This window comes from Carassius auratus, unplaced genomic scaffold (assembly GCF_003368295.1).
Source record: "Carassius auratus strain Wakin unplaced genomic scaffold, ASM336829v1 scaf_tig00014094, whole genome shotgun sequence".
Classification (NCBI taxonomy): Eukaryota; Metazoa; Chordata; class Actinopteri; order Cypriniformes; family Cyprinidae; genus Carassius; species Carassius auratus.
Window position 1 is genome coordinate 59,682 of NW_020524472.1, and position 19,035 is coordinate 78,716.

The 19,035-nt window shown below is 39.1% G+C and overlaps 1 protein-coding gene across 1 annotated transcript in view; it reads left to right on the plus strand.

Annotated features, from left to right (window-relative positions):
* Nucleotides 1-19,035, plus strand: part of LOC113074232 (glypican-3-like) — an 81,558-nt gene that overhangs the window by 46,968 nt on the left and 15,555 nt on the right. The window contains exons 3-4 of the mRNA XM_026246991.1: nt 9,686-10,374; nt 18,864-19,006. Of these exons, the coding sequence (XP_026102776.1) occupies nt 9,686-10,374; nt 18,864-19,006 (832 nt within the window). The remainder of the gene's footprint in view (nt 1-9,685; nt 10,375-18,863; nt 19,007-19,035) is intronic.

The following is a 19,035-nucleotide window of genomic DNA, read 5'->3' on the forward strand; positions in this document are numbered from 1 at the left end:
AAAAATTTGTGTGTGTGGACCAATGGGATTAGCCGTCTACTGTTAAAGATCTTAGCAGCTGCAGTCCAGCGCAGAGGTTGTGGTTTTTTCCCTCTGGAGCCTGGACTCAACTTTGCCCCCTTGTAAAGTCACAGAACAAAAAAATCAATGTGATCCATTCAAAAAATGAAGTCACTGCGGTCACTCTGTCTGTGTTCCTGGTGCCAAATGCTACTGACCCTTTTATAAAAATGTAATAAACAATGAGGACTTATGCTCAAAATGGATTTATGAGTGAGAAATGAAGTTGATATCACATGCATGTGCACATGCTACATTATATGGCCCACTTTGAATCTCTCATAATAAGATCTAGGAGCAAAGAAGGAGAGCAGTTCCTGTTCTTTGGTTAGTCATTCCCAGAAGTGCATTTGTCAATGAATTAGAGAGTTCTCTCAGGCAATGGAGATGAGTGAGGAGTGGAAAGAGAAGCAGTGGAGAGTGAGTGTGTTGGTAACCCAATGCCGTCCAGCCCATGGCCGGAGTGATACTATCGGGACCTTACCAGAAATCCTTCTCCTCCCTTACGGGAAATATTATCCTCCTCTTACCACTCCACCATTGCACTTTTACAGCTTCCCGCATGCTACTTCATAACCCCCTGGCATCTTGACCACCCATTTGAAACCTCTTCGCAGGTGTGGCGCTCCGGTTATGCAGGCACTCTGAATTATCATACGCTCCCTCATCCTTCGTATGGCAAACAAACTCTGCCCTAATCAATGGAGCCATTCTGAATGCACATAACTTACGGCTGATGTATGAAGAGCGCCTCACGTCTGGCAGATAGAGACTTTATTAGCGTTGATGGTTCCAGGCTCCGTGGCGGTCTCGTGAGGGAGGGGCCAGGTGGCACTGCTTTCCCCCCCATCACTCTCCCCGGCGGCTAGAGGTGACACTCCATCAGGGAAATTGATTGGGCTCGTTGCATGGCTAATTTATTGATGATCTGTGCCTGGCGGGGATAATGAGTGTATGGGCCTCTGATGGATGTCCGAGCAGCGCTTCTGAGCAGCTTGAATTACCGCAGCGGCCCTGCATATGTCAGAACACGCAACTGGTTTAGAGCGAGCACTCACTGGATTGATGTATTGATTAAAGCCTAATCTAAATTAATACTCTTCTATAAATGTTCACCTTTCAAACTGACTGCTTTGATAGCTGTAGGGCCTGCAGAAAGTGGAGCAGGAGCAGTGCAGTTCTGCTTCCTGTTGGAAGATAAAAACGGAGTAAAGGAATGATTTGGGTTCCATCCATCTATATCTGTCTGTCTGTCTGTCTCTCTGTCTGTCTGTCTATCTATCTATCTATCTATCTATCCGTCTGTCTCTCTGTGTCTGTTTGTCTGTCTTTCCATCTATCTGTCCATCTATTTGACAGGCTGTCTGCCTGTCTGTATCTGTCTGTCTGTCTGTCTGTCTGTCTTTCTGTCCATCCATCTGTCTGTCCATCTGTCTGTCCTTCCGTCTGTCTGTCTGTCCATCTGTCCATCCATCTGTCTGTCCATCTGTCTTTCTGTCCATCCATCTGTCTGTCCATCTGTCTGTCCTTCCGTCTGTCTGTCTGTCTGTCTGTCTGTCCATCTGTCTGTCCTTCTGTCTGTCTGTCCATCTGTCTGTCCTTCTGTCTGTCTGTCCATCCATCTGTCTGTCCGTCCATCTGTCTGTCCGTCCGTCTGTCTGTCTGTCCATCTGTCTGTCCATCTGTCTGTCCGTCCGTCTGTCTGTCTGTCCATCTGTCTGTCTGTCTGTCCGTCCGTCCGTCCGTCTGTCCGTATGCCTGTCTGTCCTTCTGTCCATCCCTTTGTCTTTCCATCTGTCTGTCCGTCCATCTGTCTGTCCGTCTGTCCTTCCATCTGTCCATCTGTCTGGCCATCCGTCTGGCCATCCGTCTGTCCATCTGTCTGTCCTTCTGTCTGTCTGTCCATCTGTCTGTCCGTCCGTCTGTCTGTCTGTCCATCTGTCTGTCCTTCTGTCTGTCTGTCCATCTGTCTGTCCGTCCGTCTGTCTGTCTGTCCATCTGTCTGTCTGTCCGTCCATCTGTCTGTCCGTCTGTCCTTCCATCTGTCTGGCCATCCGTCTGTCTGTTCATCTGTCTGTTTCTCTATGTCTCTGTTTATCTGTCCATCTATTTGACGAGCTGCCTGTCTGTCTGTCTGTCTGTATCTGTCTGTCTGTCCATCTATCTGTCTGTCTCTCTCTATGTCAGTCTGTTTACCTGTCAATCTATTTGACTGGCACGCTCTTTGTCTGTCTGTCCATCCATTCCGGTTGGTTCTGAAAAAAATAAAAATAATTGTAATTTTTTTTTTTATTACAGTAAAGATCAGAGAGGACCACTGTAGACCACTTCATGTTAACATCAACAGTTTGGGCAAGGAATCAGAGACTACATTGATTTTTTTTAGAAATCTCATTTAAATTTTTTAGTTGTAGTTTTTTTTATGATATAGAATAATGAAATAATAAGAAAATAATAAATTCTACTCTACAGCACTTCTTGGTTGATAATCAAATAACATTTGTGACACTGACCCTATTGTATTCAAAACACTAAATTTTATTTTTGGTCATTCTTGCAAATGAAAATATGAAATTCCATTCCTCTAAAGTGCACAAAAGGAAGTGAGAAAAAGGGAACTAAAGCCCATTATTGTAAAGGGTCATGAGGTGCGGGTCACGTGGTCATTGTCTTGGAATGTCTCACAGACCTTGAAAACACCTTGTGCTTGGTCTTGGTTTGGTCTAGGAGAAGCACAATAATGCCTTTTTATAATACTACCTTCACATACCCTTCAACACACACAGACCAAACTACCATAATCAAACATATTTATTAGAGTTAAACAAGCTTAACATACAAAGTTTTTACAGTTACTGAGTTTGCAGCATGTTTGTTTGATTTGTGTATTATCAAATGGCTTTTAGTAACTAGTGTTTAAGATACTCACCAGCATATAAATCATATATAGTGACTTAAATGTAATATCATACATATTTATGAGTTTCTTAATTACTTTGCACTCATAAGTTTGGCCTCCTGCAATGTCATAGCTCACCCTGCCCTCGCTGATGCATACTCATATGCTGTGACTGAATGGTTTTGGCTTGCGTTCATCTGTCTGTTGGATCATAAATATAGCACCATCAGAGCTCCTTGGTTACACATCCATTGGCATTAATGATAAATCACCTGAGTACTTGGAAATCAGATACCTGTGAAACATCCTAGAGCAGAGTAACTCTTATCTAAACTCTTAACCATGATTGAAGAGGTACTTAGTTTGTGAGCAGAAAGGATATATCACTTTCCTCTTTACAACACAGAACAGACGTGTGATGTATATGTAAAATTTAAAAACAGCTTCATCCTTTGTCAGTGCCATGTATGTTCGGCAATATTGCTTTCCCTTAAAAAGCAGGACACAAGCAACTGGATATTCTGTTAAAGTCTCGACCAAAAGTGAGTTTTACAGAAACTGATAAAATGATTATGATAGTTATCAGCACATTTTAAGTACATAGCAGATTTTATTAGCTCAATCATATTCAAGCATTGGATCAAAAGATGGAACCACTTGAACATCTCCTGAAGTTCTAACCTTGATAAGAAACTCCTTGTCAGATGGCTTTCTCATCCAGTGGTGATTTTCTGTCTGGCTACTATTGGTGCATTCTTCTAAACACAACCACCATATTCACAATTGCTCTGTTTTTTGTAAGACATTTATGCTCACCCCATTAGTGGACACCTGATACCAGACTCACCCATGGACCTGAAGCCCAGATCAGACATAGGAAACAAGAGCAGACTGAATTCAACAGTGATCTGTATGACCCCTCTGCTCAAATACAGCATTGCATTAAAAGAGCAAGCCACTCTCTCCCACTGTTAAAGCCCACTATGGCTTTGTAAGTGATACAGCGGCTTTTGTCTGCCTTACACAAGGCTTTCAGAGAGATTGATGAAGAAGAGAGGAAAGAAGCAGAGCTCTCTCTCTCGTTCTCCATCTTTTGTTCTTGGTGGCTTGGGAGGAGACACCTCAAGACATTAGTAACACAGAGCTGCAGGATCTAGTCTTTGTGTATGCATGATTAAAAGTTAATTTGTGTGACTATGCATTTTAATGGCTTTCGTTATGTTGTTTGAGGTTGGCAGTCATATAGATCAGTTAGAAACTGAGAATTAATCTTGCAATGTTGGTTTGGAGATCTGTTACGAAAACTAAATTGAGGCCTTGCTCTGGGTTTCTAAGCCTAAACTGTTAGGGCCCTATTTTAATGATCTAAACGCAAAGTGTAAAGCATGTCCAAATCCACTTTTGCTATTTTAACGACGGAAAAACGGTTGGTGCACCCGGGCACATGGTCTAAACGCCTATTCTCTTAATGAGTAATGGGTGTTTTTTGGGCGCAATGTGCAATAAACCAGTCAGAGTCTCATCTTCAAATTCCTTTTAAGAGCCAATTGCGCTCGTGCCATGACGGATTTTTCTATTTACACGACAGAATGTGTTAAGCGCAAAGACAGAACGCATCTCCGAGATGAAACGAAGCTACTCGTGTGCGAGCAAATACATACATGCGATGACTATCCATTATATCCATTATGACATGTAGGCATATATATATATGTGTGTAAATTATTATGCATTCCATTCCTTTAATTTTTTATGTTTGGAAAATTAAAGTTTGTGTGCTGCTGTGCATCTCTGTGTTTAATAAGCAGCATGTACGTGCATTTTTTTTATTATAATGAAAGTCCGTTTCTCACTGGCTCTGAATACACATACAGACAAATCATGGGAGGGGATGCTCCCAATCAAATTATTTAGGCTAAGCATCAGCATTCAGTTATTTTTAAAATAAAAGAATGCAAGGAGCTTATAATAACGACTTCATAAATGGGAAATAGAAAGTTTCTGATAGCATGTGAAGGCAGTAGAGAAGCGCTTGCTCAGCTCAGTAGAGTGCATTGTTTTGTTAACTTTGTGGTTTATTATTACGTCATATGGGACGTGGTAACACACCCTCTCACAGTATACTGTATAGGTCTATCGCTTTTGCCACTCAGAAATATTCACGCAATCATGCAGCACATATCAGAAGATTTGCACTCCAGCATGGTTAACACTCACACTCACTGATCTATATATAACTGGACCGCACTCTTGCTCACCTCTTAACAATCGAGACAGGGACAGTAAAACGGAGCGATCACACTAGTCAAATGAACCAGGCTTTGGGGTTAAGATTACCTAGTGTAAGCGGGCCCTAATTATTCTCCCGCATCCTGCACACATGAGTCTGTACCCCCACATCAAGTGTTGTCCCGCGCCGCACTGCGATGGGTCCCACGATCATGCAGGTCTCTACTCAGAAGATGCCTGTTATAATGTTATGATTGAGGCTCTGGACTCTGAGCATAACTTCTTTTTCTATAACAAAAAATATTATCTATTAAAACATTAATGTCCTGGCAGTGACAAATAGCTTGTTTTATATTTAATTTAAATACATTAATGTTATAAGTTAAGATTTACAAGAAATATTTTAACTGCTGCTATGTAAAAGGAATACTGCTGTTAAAAAGCACCTTATTTGTTTAAAGTGTTTGCAAACCAAATGTTATTGCACTTTTGTTCATATACTGTAGCAGTACTTTTTAATGAAAAAAGTGCACAATACAGTACTTTTGAATGCATTATTAGTTTTGTGCATAACAATGCGATTACAATTTGTATTTTTATATATATAAATATATATAAATTACATACACACACACACACTGTATATATGATTTTTGCCACAGTCATGCTGTTCAGGAAAATGAACTTCCTGCTTTTTAAAAAAAACAAGTCTTGGAACCAGGTTTTGGTCTAGATCTTGGTTTTGAGAGATCGGTTTTTAGATTGGGTCCAGATCTGTTTCTTAACTCCTACTCTGATAGACTTTTTAAGCTCATGTCATTGCGATTTCTCTTTACATTTTGTCTATGTTTGTTCATAAATATGAACGCTGTTGTCTGTCATATGATGAGTGTATAGGCATGAGTTATTTATGCTGGTGCTTTTGCAAACAGCATGAGCTGGTGTGCTGTGATGAATGTGTCTGCATATGAATTGACATGTGTGTGACACTCTGTATGTGTGTCTGTTGTTATTCTTTAACATGTGAGAGTGTCTCCCTGAGCGTCCTGTTTGGCATTCAGTGCGTCTGAGAGCTCGTTGATCACAGAGAGCACTGTGTATGCGTCTGTTCGGCGGCTAAACTCACAGTGAGTCACAGACTTACCCGCTTCTGTCCCCAGAGCAAGCACACACAGCCGAGACGCTGCGTTACTGCTAACATCAGCACAGAGCACTAGGCACTGTCTCCCTAAACACCACATTACTCACCCTGCTATGGTAAATCTCAGCAAAACACACCCCAGCATCATTCACTGACTGTGTATGTCTGTGCTGGATGATTTCTAAGCCGCTTTGCTGTTGTTTGTCTCAAAATGGCATACGACTTCTGCAGTATGCAGTATGTATACTGCGCACAGTATGTAAATATGTTCCTGTAGGCTGTTGAATACCAGGGTGACCTGCTGTATTTGGCAAAACTTGCAGTGTGCAAGCAGAGCACACAGCGTGAGATGCTGTATCCTACAATGCAATACGCTCCACTTGCCCTTCTATTTCCAGTGTGACAAATGAACTCGAGGCAATATTAACTGAGATATTTAACCTCTGTCTTGACTCATCATTTTATCAGACTGCCAAAAGGTTTCATTCTTTACATAAAATGGGATTAAAATGCGAAATAAACATTTGTTACTGAGATTTGTTAGGTACTATACTTTCATTTACTTTTTCGTAACCTTGAGGTCAGTAAAACTATTATATTAAAATAAATAAATACTTTTATTTAGCAAGGATGCATTACATTGGATAAAAGTGACAGTAAAGTCATTTATTATGTTATTTCGATTTCAAATAAATTCTGTTCTTTTGAACTTTATTAAGGCATTCTGAACAAAAGCATGGTAGTTTCCACATATATTTTACACTGATATGAATATGAATAAGAAGAAGGATCATGTGATCCTTCTCTTGCATCTCAGAAATAAATTACATATATATTCAAAGAGAAAACAAGAAGTTATTTGAAATTGTAATAATGTTTCAATATTATGAGTTCACTGTTTTTTCATTAAATAAATGCAACTTGGATAAGGATAAAATACTTTTTCCTCTGTAACCAATTCCAAATTTTTGATGGATAATTAATAATATTTATAGTGCACAATAAACATAGTGCTATTCTGCAACATGAGGCCATGAAGTTAATTGTAGAGTCCAGTTATCATCAAAAAAGTAAAAGCTGTTTTTTTTGTTCGGTCACACTTTAGTTTGGGGACCAATTTTTACTGTTAACTGACTATTAACTATGACCTCAAACTCTTGATTGACTACTTATTAATAGTTAGTAAGATAGTTGTTAAGTTTAGGTATGGCACAGGATTAAAGGAAATAAAATACTGTCATGAAGAATAAGGCATTTATATGTGTTTTTTAAGTACTAATAAACTATATACCAATATGCTTGAAATGTGCATGCTTATAAGCAACTATTTAATAGTGGGATTGGTCCCTTATTTTACGTAAACTTAGAAAAAGCCTTTGGAAAAATGGTCCAGTCCGAGTTATAAGGTGATCTGCAAACAGAACATCATGCACACTGCATACTGCAGATATCGTGTGATTAAATATGAGTATGTAGTACGTTATTCCGATCATAGCCACTGCGAGTGAATTTCCGGGTTGTCTAAAAGCACCTTGAGACTTTTAACTGCTCTGTGATATAGTGCTAAGTGATTTCTATCTCATCTCAATCAGTGTGATCCATAAACTCCTCCAGCGTGTTGTGCTGATGTAATATCCTGTGCCCCTGCGAGCCGGACTCCCTGGGAGAGATGGATGGAGCTCTTCACGTACCTGGCTGTGAACAGTCTGCTCGGCAGCATGCTTATATCACGGCTCTGCAGACTCCCCACCTCTCAATCACCTTCACCCCTGTCTGGATGACGAACCCAAGGCCCTTCTCTCCTCTCCTTCACTCATATTTCTTTTTTCTGTCATTCTTACTCTCTTTCTGTAGCCTTCATTTTTCCTCTCCACATGCTTCCAAATCCCCTTACCCTCCCGTCTCTGGTCTCCTCGGGAGTCTGGGTGGGTTCGGTAGCAATCCCTCTTTGCCTGTGTGCTGATAAGGCTTCCCTGGGAGCTTTCAGATGTCTCTGATTATGTCTCGTCGCTTTGTGCTGTTTTCTGAACATCTCAGCATCTCTCTCCCAGCATCCAGCACGGATGAATCGAGCAGCTTTTATAGCTATAAGGATCTTGAAAAGCACCCTTGTTGTTTTAAAAGGACATCGTGGTTTTCAATCTAGAGGGGAAGCTTTAACTCTATCTTCCTTTTTTCTCACTGTTTATCGTCTTTCAGGGATTAGGATTGTCTGTGCATCTGTGAGGAAGAGATTCTGTGGATTCTTGCGTATCCGAGGTTTTTTCTTTTCATTTTTTTGTTACATTTTAAGAGTGTCAATGAATAGATTTGGTGTCTCAGTTCAGGGGTGTCTAAATGTGTTCCTGGAGGCACTTTCCTGCAGAGTTCAGCTTCAGCCTGCTCCAGCACACCTGCTTGATGTTCCTAGTAATCATTAAAAAGCATGATTAGCTGCTTCTGGTTAGAGTTGAACTATCCATTTATTAAATTCACAGTAAGAGCTTAGTATCTAACTTAGTCTGTACTTAAGTCAGTTGCACCTATAGTTTTTAAGGCAGAACTTAGCTATGAGATCATAAGCTAATGTTATGTGTAGTTGCCTAATATGAAGTTTACTGTCAACCTATTGCTCACTAAGGCTGCATTTATTAAATTTTATACAATAATATTTTGAAATATTCAAATAGAAAGTTCAAAGCTGTTGTGTGTTTTGTTATCAACATACTGTAACTTTCAACTTCTCTTTGAAATATGAATTATATTATAGTATAAATAGTATATTTAGAAATTTATTTAATGTATATTTTCCAGTCAAACTGGAAATGTAGACATTTACTTATTTTACTTGGCATTATAGACACAGGAAAATGTGTATTTTAGACCAATTTCATGCTTGAGAGCCACTAAGAAATCATTTATTCATACGAAGTTCTCTTTCTTAAAATGTAAACGAGCGTAAATGTCAAAATCATTGTAAATGTCTAAAGGATCGAAGTCTCTGACACAAAACACAATATCATTGATATAATCCAGTTGTCTGCCATTTTGCTCCAACCCTTATTTTCTGGTCTGTGGCTTTTGCAAACATTTAATTTATACTTTTTCAACTAAACTTTATGGTGCGAAAACAATTGCCGCTGGAGCAGTACCCTTTCAAAAGTTACATTTTAACCTCTAAAGGCTGCATATTAATACCTTATAGGTGTATATTAGTGTACATATTAGAACCTACAGTAAATGGTACATATTAGTATGTTTTGAAAGGGTACAGACCCAGTGACAGTTTTTGTACCATTTTTATAAGAATTAGTGGACAGCCCTATAGACTCTGCAATCACTCTTCTTTTTTTATCTCTGTTTCTCTTATATTTCAGAGGCTTTTGACATGGTCCTCCGTCTTGGACGTAATTCCACTCTGACGCTGTTACGGGAGGAGTTTCCCGGTTTGGGGGCGGGAGCAAGCGGAGCCGTCACACAGTTATTCCTAGAAATGTCCCTCTACATCCTGGGCTCGGATGCTAATGTAAACGACATGGTCTCTAGCTTCTTCTCCCACCTGTTTCCTTTCACCTACCGGCGTCTGCTTGGAAACGGGGCGGTGACGGGCATCTCGGATGAATGCCTCCGTGGGGCCTGGAGGGGAAGCTCTGCGTTCGGGTCATTTCCCAAGATGATGATGACCCGGCTGTCTCGCTCGCTCCTGGCCACTCGGGTCTTCCTGCAAGCGCTGAACCTGGGCATCGAGGTGGTCAACACCACCCAGCACCTGCGTGCGGGCAGGGACTGTGGGCGCTCGCTGCTGAAGCTCTGGTACTGTCCGCACTGTCAAGGCCTGCTGGAGGCCCGTCCGTGTCGCCCACTGTGTGTCAGCACCATGGGGGCGTGTCTGGGGGGAGCGGCGGAGGTGCAGCCTCATTGGAGGTCATACGTGGAGGAACTGGGGTCACTCGCCGCTGCCATGAAGGGGGAGCAGGACATCGAGGCCGTGGTGCTCAGACTGCACGTCATCATCAGACAGGCTCTCAAACAAGCCGTGGCGGCCAAAAGCAAAGTCAGCGCACAGGTGAGTGACACTTGGTCTCAGAAACGGCGTGAGAATTTGAGCGCTGTAGGCGATTCCAGACATTTTGCCAACTTCAGCCGTTTTGCTAACACCCTCGTTCCAAAACCTCAACCTCCAAAGACATGTCAGCAAACCCAGTGTCAGCGGACCAGAACGAGTGAAATGATTCAGAGGGAAAGAGAGTTACTGATTGACTGTTAATAGAGCCTAGGGCTATAAAAATCTAAAAAGCTATACAAATTTTCAGGACACTTCTTTCAGTATAGTTATATATAGTTATATATTTACATACCTAAATATAGTCAAGCTCTTCATCTGTCTGTATAACATCACACAATTCAAATTCTACTGAAAGTTTCAGATTCCTGATATTAGTACTTTTAAGGAATTCATATTTCAATATTTTAAATAATTAAATTTAGAACAATTATTGCTTTTCAAAGAGTTTTTAATGACTTTTCACTCTTTAAAGTCACAGTTTAAATGCAATCCTTTGATTGTCCTTTAGTTGACTATGTATTACTAACTAAAAACCTGGTAACATGTTGAATTTATTCATATTTCTGAAAAGAAAAACACTGACAATAATAACTATTAATTCATTAAACGAATAATTTATTTGTAATAATGCCATTTATTGTGGTACTCCAAATAAAAAGAAAAATTGGTTGGTGATCTTAGAATACATACATTGTTATTTTTCATAACTTTTTAAAACTGCTTTCAAAAACTAAAGAGCTCATTAAGGGTAATGGGAAGATTTACATGAGAGTGAAGATCAGGTTTCAATATTCTTGAATTTAATTGTACAAATTTCTGTGTTTCCACAAAAAAAAAAAAAAAAAAAAAAAAAAAGCAAAACTGGTGAAGAAGATGAAAAGAAGAACTGTTATTTTAAATGCTTTTGTGAGAAAGCTAATTTCCCCAAACAAACGTTTTGCAACTTAATCTGCATCATATAAAGCGGTCCATAAATAAAGATGACTTGACTTAATGGAAAGTTTCTGGGGCAGGCAATACTTTGGCAATAGAAAATTTTGAGAGGGAATGCAAAAGCTTTGAGATATGATTTATGTAATTTCACCAATCACAATGTCTTAATAGTGACTGCAATATTACAAATGAATCAGAGAAGGTTCGACACAGGATAGGTGTTTATACATGGAAGAGTATTCAATTCTCTCCCCTTTTTCCTTCTGTAACCATTTCAAAAGTTCATCTTGCGTAAGATCACTCTAAAACATTTACTCAGGAACCGTACGTTAACCGTACGTTAGCGAGATCAGGAGGACAAGTGCTCATGAAATATTGAACATGAACAATGGTGGAGCTTGTTCTGCTTTTGCAAGACGGGGACGACGTGCTGAACTTTCCACTTTAACATTGAGTTTCCATTTGGCGTGAGACACTTACACACACGCTTACCGCTCCGCAATGCGCTCACATTATTCATCAAAGCTTCATCTCCACTTATCCCCACCTCCGCAGTGTGTAAAATACTCCACCTTAGGTTTATGCCGGCTCGGCGTGGGTGTGTGTGAGTGTGTGTGTGTTTGTAACACAGTTAACACAGTATTTGTGGAGATCAGAGAGGCCTTTGATAAGAGGAATACCAACATGTTATTTATTCCTAAAGGGGTAATCGAGCTGCTTGATGGGGCTCCTGTGAAGTTTTAACAGCAGGGTCCTGGAGGAACTATTACCTCTTATACGTCTGCCCATGTAACCTCACATTAAAGCACTACAGTGTGATGCACATGTAAAAATAACCTCACTGCACACTACCATAAGCAGTTAATATATCAATCTCACAGAATGAGAATATTTCCACATCTTAATGTCCACATATTTCCTGAATATGCCTCTGTCTGTATCTGTGCTCTAGAAACGGTCAGTAAATCCGTGCTCTGGATATGTGGGAGAGATGCGATATTAAAGTCTGTGTTTACTCAGTACAGGTGTTTATTTGTTCAGCCAGACCTCCATATATATGGTAATGCATCCTTCAGTGTAAAGAGCCATTGACACTGATGCTCGTGAAACTGGTTCGGTACTTTATTGCTTAATAACGGGACAGTGTGTGTGACGAAGAGAGAGCTTCTCAAGTTTGAGTTTAGCACTAGCTGGGCCTCCATGTAGAATATTCATCACATAACAATAGTTCTCCACCACAACCACCAAAAAATAAAATAAAAATGCATTTACTTGAGATGATTACTCTGAAAACAGCTGAAGTACTGACACTGTTGAAAATGTAATTAAGTTTGAGGCATTGGTGCTTTTATCTGTACTCTCCAACACTGATGGTTAGAGCACATGTGTAGGTGTTTGACCTTTCCACACAGTTTTTGAGTTCTGAAAGCTAAAGCTTCACAAATAAAGGAAAGCCTTGGTTGGATTCAACAACTATAGAGCTTAGCTTCTGTCAAGAATCGATCCAAAACTTTGTGACATCAATGCCAGTCTTCACTCCGGTGTGTGATTATCTGTGTTTAAGCTCTTTCTGTTTGCGTTGTCTTTTCAAGGGAACAATGCTGAAGAAAAGAGGGTTTGTGCTCTTATTCTTTCCTCCGCTTATCCTTTTTTCTCCCTTCTCTGTGATCAGCAGCTGTCGACCCAGATACAAAGGACATGTCACAGAGAGAATGGCCAATTAGGCTGAAGATGGTGCTTGTGCATGTGTGTTTGTCTGTCAGTTGGCTGTAAAGTGCCGTCTGCACACCCGATCCGAGCCGAGTGACTGTGATTTTCCTCCCTAGACATAGCCTGTGTTCTGGGATGGTCTGTGCAGGAATTAATTCAAGGAAGACTGACATTTCAAATGCGTCAAAATGCCACTGCTAAGCCAAAGGTGCACGGGGGTAGATTTGAGGATGGATGATAGGGACTTGTCTCTGCTAAAGTTAAAAGACTATTGAATGATCCCTAGGAATATTTCTAGCAATCGCAGCTGTCAGAATGTACAGTCGCAGGAAAATGTATATGTAACCTCCAGATACATTTAGAATTTATCATAGACATCTGAATGCAATTTGATCCGACCTTAAATCACAACAAACAGGGTCTGTCTAAATAAATATCAACCGATGCATTTTAATTTGTGTAAATAGTCACATTTTGTTACTGCAACTGTAATATACAGCAAGTATTAAAATTAATATAGTTATATTTTTATATTATAGGTTTCATTTGTTCGCACTAGTAAATGCATTAACTAACAAAGAACAATATACATTTTTTTACAACATTTTTAACCTTTGATGCTGTTAGTTAATAAAAATATTAACCATGCAATAACTATTGTTTAAAATGCATTAGTTAGGTTAAGATTAACATTAATAAATATAAAAAATGCTGTAGAAATATTGTTAATTGGTAGTTCATGTTAACAAATAAAGTTAACAAATAAGAAAACTGGTTAGCAGTTATTTAATTTATACAAAAAGTATTTGATTGGACATTTTATTCAGTGTACAAATATAATATTTGAATAAATATTAAATATAGTAAAAAATGCATTATTACTTTGAAATAAACATCTGCCTCAAGACTATTTATTTAATATTTATTTACAATAAACATATAAATATATGACTCTTCCAAAATAAGAACAACTGATTAGGAGCACAAGTTATTTCACTGTATAGTCTGATTAAAACTAAACCTACATTTTTCAGTGGTGTCTGTTCTGGTGGCTGTTAACCATTTTTGATCCTGTTGGCTTTAGCACCTTCAGAAGTTTCCAGAAGGATTCTTGTTCTTACCTGAATCTAATTCTGCTGTAAAACAATGATATTACATCTCAGTGTGAAGAGCCCTGTGGCCATGTTCTATCTAGCAGTGTGACATCTCACTCATCAAACCTCTCATTGAATCTGCTCTTTCTTTCTCTCATTTCTTCTTTTAAAGTGTGCTCCCCCTCTCTTTGCTCTGGAAAAGAATGCATGATTTATGAAGCACTATTTTTACCAGTTACTGAGCAGAAGCGAGGGAGAAATGGCGACAAAAGAAAGAGAGACTGAAAAGCATACTTTAAGGGTGCATGAAAGTGATGGAGTGAGCAGAAATCTGTTTTCTGGAAGCCGACGTGTGCCCGAGGGACTGGAGCGCCTCCTCCTCTGACCTCGCAGCTGTAAGCGAGGAGGTGCAGGCAGATCCTGCTGTAGTTACTTCTCATCTGACACCGAGGACGAGAACAGAACAGACCTGCGCTGTTTCACACCGACTCATAGCACTTCTAAACTCTCAGACTGAACACCTGGGGGAACATGTCTCTTTTCATGAGTGAGCGACTGCGACAGCGACTAGACATCTAAACTTATCAAAAACATGTTTGGGGCTGGAAAGATTTCTTAGACAAATCTCATGCTCAGTTTATTTGATTAAAAATGCAGTAAAAACAGAAATATTTTGAAATCTTATTACAGTTTAAAATAACTATTTTCTGTTTAAATTTTTTTTTTTTTGAGATGTCGTCATTACTTCAGCCTTCAGTGTCTGATCGTTAAGAAAACACTCTAAAATACCGATTTGGTGTTTGAGAAACATCAGTGTTGAATATAATAATATAATAATAATATTTTTGTGAAAACCGTAGTGCATTGTTTTTTAGAATTCTTTGATGAAAAGTCATTTTAAAATAACAGCATTTATTTGAAATACATCAAAACCTTTTGTAGCATTATAAACATCTTTACTGTCACTTCTGGTCAATAAAATATATATATATATATATATATATATATATATAAGAATAATGTTATAAAACAAATAGTTTGTTACAATAAAGGGATTGTTCATCCAAAAAAGACATTGTGATGTTGTTCCAAACCTGCATGGATTTCTTTCTTCTGCTAAACACACACACACACAAAGGTATTTTGAAGAAATGTTAAGTAACCAAACAGTTTCTGGTCCCTATTGACCTCCATAGTACATTTTTATCCCATACAATGGAAGTCAATGGGGAACAGCAACTGTTTGGTTACTAACATTCTTCCAAATATCTTTTATGTTCAACTGAAGAAATAAACACACACATGTTTGGAAGAACTTGAGGGTGAGTAAATAATGACAGAAACTATCACTTTAGGCATTATTCTTCTCACTGATCTTCAGTGTTTTCTACACACAATTGCTAAATAAAATACAATCACATACACCAGCGCTACTGACAAAAATCTACTGACAAACAGTGGCTTTGTTAATTTTTTTATTTTTTATTTTAGTAGATCAATAATCAAGTTCTGGTATTTAAAGTATATTCTCTAATCCACTCTGAAAGGTGAAAGACAGGTCCAGGAAATCACTGTATTCTTACTTAATTTCAATCTGACATAGCTCTTTCTATGCCTTCAGAATGGATCTTACGCATTACTGTACATCAAATGCTCTGTCAAAACGATTTCTGTTTTAAAGACACCCAAAGCGAAATCTTTTATCCCTAGCTAAATCTCCGCTTATGGATCTTACTCCTGACATCTGATGAGATAAACTGTTGCTGCACATCGGCTGAATTTGGCAGCATTTTAAATCAGCAATTTAGTGCTAGTGACTTTTCCACCACTCCCATTTTCTGGCAACATCTGGCTATGATTATTATTAATATTGAACAATGGTGATGCATTACAGTTATTTTAACATATGTGGTGGTTTTTTTTATGTCAGCACTCCTCTTTACTCTAACATTTTTGACTCAAAGGCAGCTGGCTGCATGTTCTTTAAGAAAAACAAGTTATTTCAGTCCAAATGTTGATTTTTTTTGAATAATTTTTTTTTTATTATTATTTTTTTTTGCATTTTCATTTAGTGTTAGAAATGAAAGATATTTGATTTGCTGAAGTGCTTGAATTTTACTTGTACGTCATCTTGCAGCCCCCTTTGGATTTTATTTGTATTTTTATGAGGGCCCCTAGTGGGCCCCGGGCCCCTGTTTAAGAACCGCTAACTCTTAACTAACGTAAAACCACTGCATCATGTGGTCTTGAATGGCTTATTGCTTTGATATCTCAGCAGAAATACCAGCATTGTCTTCTGCTTGGAACTCGTTTATCATTTAACCTTCACAAATGATTCATTCTGTTTTTTCAGCTATGCTGATAAGCCATTGTTTCAGCTTAGGATGTATGTCTGTATTAAACATTGCACACTCATTTCATGAAGTGTATGTGAAAGTGAATTTGTTTTATATTAATGAGTGTGTATGTGTGTGTGTCTGGTCCTAATGCTCCTCTCAGGGGTGTGTGAGGAACAGATAAAAGGCACTGGATATTTAAAGAGCCTCTCTGTGAGACGCCGCTTATCTCAGTGTTACTGTTAGCCAGCACATCCTCTGTCGCCTGCCTGATATTAATACCCCTCTAATGAGAGAAACAATCGCACAGTCTCACATACACAAACCCGCTCTATACTCCTGTGCCACAGCCCCCCAAGGGCCCTTGATACACACATACACCAACACAGAGACAAACACACACCCAATCACATTAATCAAGGCCGTAGGGACACAGACCCGCAACACACAGTAAATTACAGCAGGAAAGAGCCATATTTCAGACCGGCCACTAATGATTTCCCATGAGCACACCACAGAGAGCATTAGGGAAGAATGTGTGGGTGTCTGGGATTAGAGTGAATAGTGTACATGCAGGTTTGCAATTGATAGTTAGAGTAGAATCCATCGTGATGAGTGTTTTAACATGAGCAGAGGAGAGTGTTCAGGTTTTAGCAGTACCATTTGCTTAAAAGTAAGCAGCTGTTCAGGTGTAAATGATTCGGAGGAGGGAATATATTTGAATGTAAACTTTGCAGTCTGCAAATAAAGCTGCTTTTCACATCAAAGACATGTATATTCAGATGAGGCAACAACAGGTTTAATGCTGCTAACTAGTGAAAGAACTATATTAATATGCTGAGTTGCTTCCCAAAATACATTTTAGAGGGGTTAAAAGAAGACGCATTGTGCAGTGTGATTGATGTGCTTGTTTATTGCTTATATCAGCATTCAAAAAGCACTGACTTTTACATATTTTTATAACTCTTATATTTTATGCTTGCCTGTTGCATGTTTCAAAAAGATTGTAATATACATCATTACTCCAGCAGGTGGCAGCAAGTCACAGAGTGAGCCATTGAATCATTCATTCTACTGATTTGCTTAAAACACCGATTCATTCAGGATCTGCCTTTCATTGTGTGACTATTTTGACTTTTAAAGTAAGATTACTTTTTTTTAAGATGTTTTTTTTAAATAAGCATAATAATAAAATAAACAATACTACAAATCACTTTTAAAATATTTTATTTTTATTTTTTTTTACAGAGTAGCTTGAACATAGCTTGGCTATTTTTCATATAAAGTAGTTTGTAACTTTGATACCTGCAGTTTTAAATAGCCTGGGTTATAATGGGATATCATATTATCTGAGGAACCACATAAAAATACAGAAAAGCAACAGTAGAAAGTGTTGCAGTGCTGGAATATGTTGCATCAGGATTGCATTTGTGTCAAGGTGCTCTGATCAAATCTTCCACTGTAGTTCTTTCGTCTCGTCTTGTTCTGTGTTATGCTCTTTTTCTTTCACACACACACACACATACACGTTTACCCACATCAACAGTATCTATTTACCCTCCCCTGGGCCGTTTGCTAGAAAGAGCTTCTATTGATCGACTCTGATAATCATGTCGTTTAGCTCAACAGCAGTTTGTTGCTGTATTTGTTGGTGTGTGTGCAAATTTTATGAATGACTGTAGGGTGAATCCGATCACCCCCACTGATGTTTCAGAACATGTTTTTAAAAGTTTATCTTCTTGTTATGTTTAGCCACATTGACCGTTTCCGCAGTCCGCATGAAGATGTCCTTGTACTATTGATCTCCTGTTCTGAATCCCATCAGAATTCCAGAACCTGTTTACCCAGACACACACATATTCATTCATGAACAAGCAAGCACAATATGCCACAAGCATTACATGGCAAAATTACGCCCTGGACCAGTCCCCATGGGAAATTAAACCAACGGCAAATCATTAAACCACAAGCTAAACATTAAGAGGCATTTGCATTTTTATTGCACCTGAAAGAATGGGAAGACTCCATTATCTCACACAGCCAGTGTGGGAGCGGGGTATTGCTATTATTATGTTGTCCCGTATAAAAACAAAGCGTTTAGTGCTCATGAGAAAGGGAATGAGAGGCTTGTTTACTTTCACTACATCTGCAAAAGGTTATGATTATTGAAAGAGCGCAGCCAGAGTGTCTGACAGACCCAACAATGCCTCGTTTTGTTATGTAAATCCTATTGTCATCCAACCCAAACAAACAAACTGGAGGCAAATGCGGCACCATCAGCCAGACAATTAGCTGAATGGGGAGGAAGTTTTGCACGGACAGTTTGTCTCATTAATTGCTTTCTCAGCTGGACATCTTCCAGGACTGTGTCCAAGAGTGATTACATTTAGCCCTCCAATCTTCTTCTTCTTCACAGGTAAGCGGGATATGTGCACATGCACCCTCGCGGGTGTCTCGTGCCGCGGTACTGTCTGCAGAACATGCCGCTGCCTCGCCGATGCCCCACAATCGTCCCACGGTGAACTTTGACCCCGATGAGACCCTCTTTGGACGCCGCAGGTAATGTCATGATTCAGTTTTCAGAAATG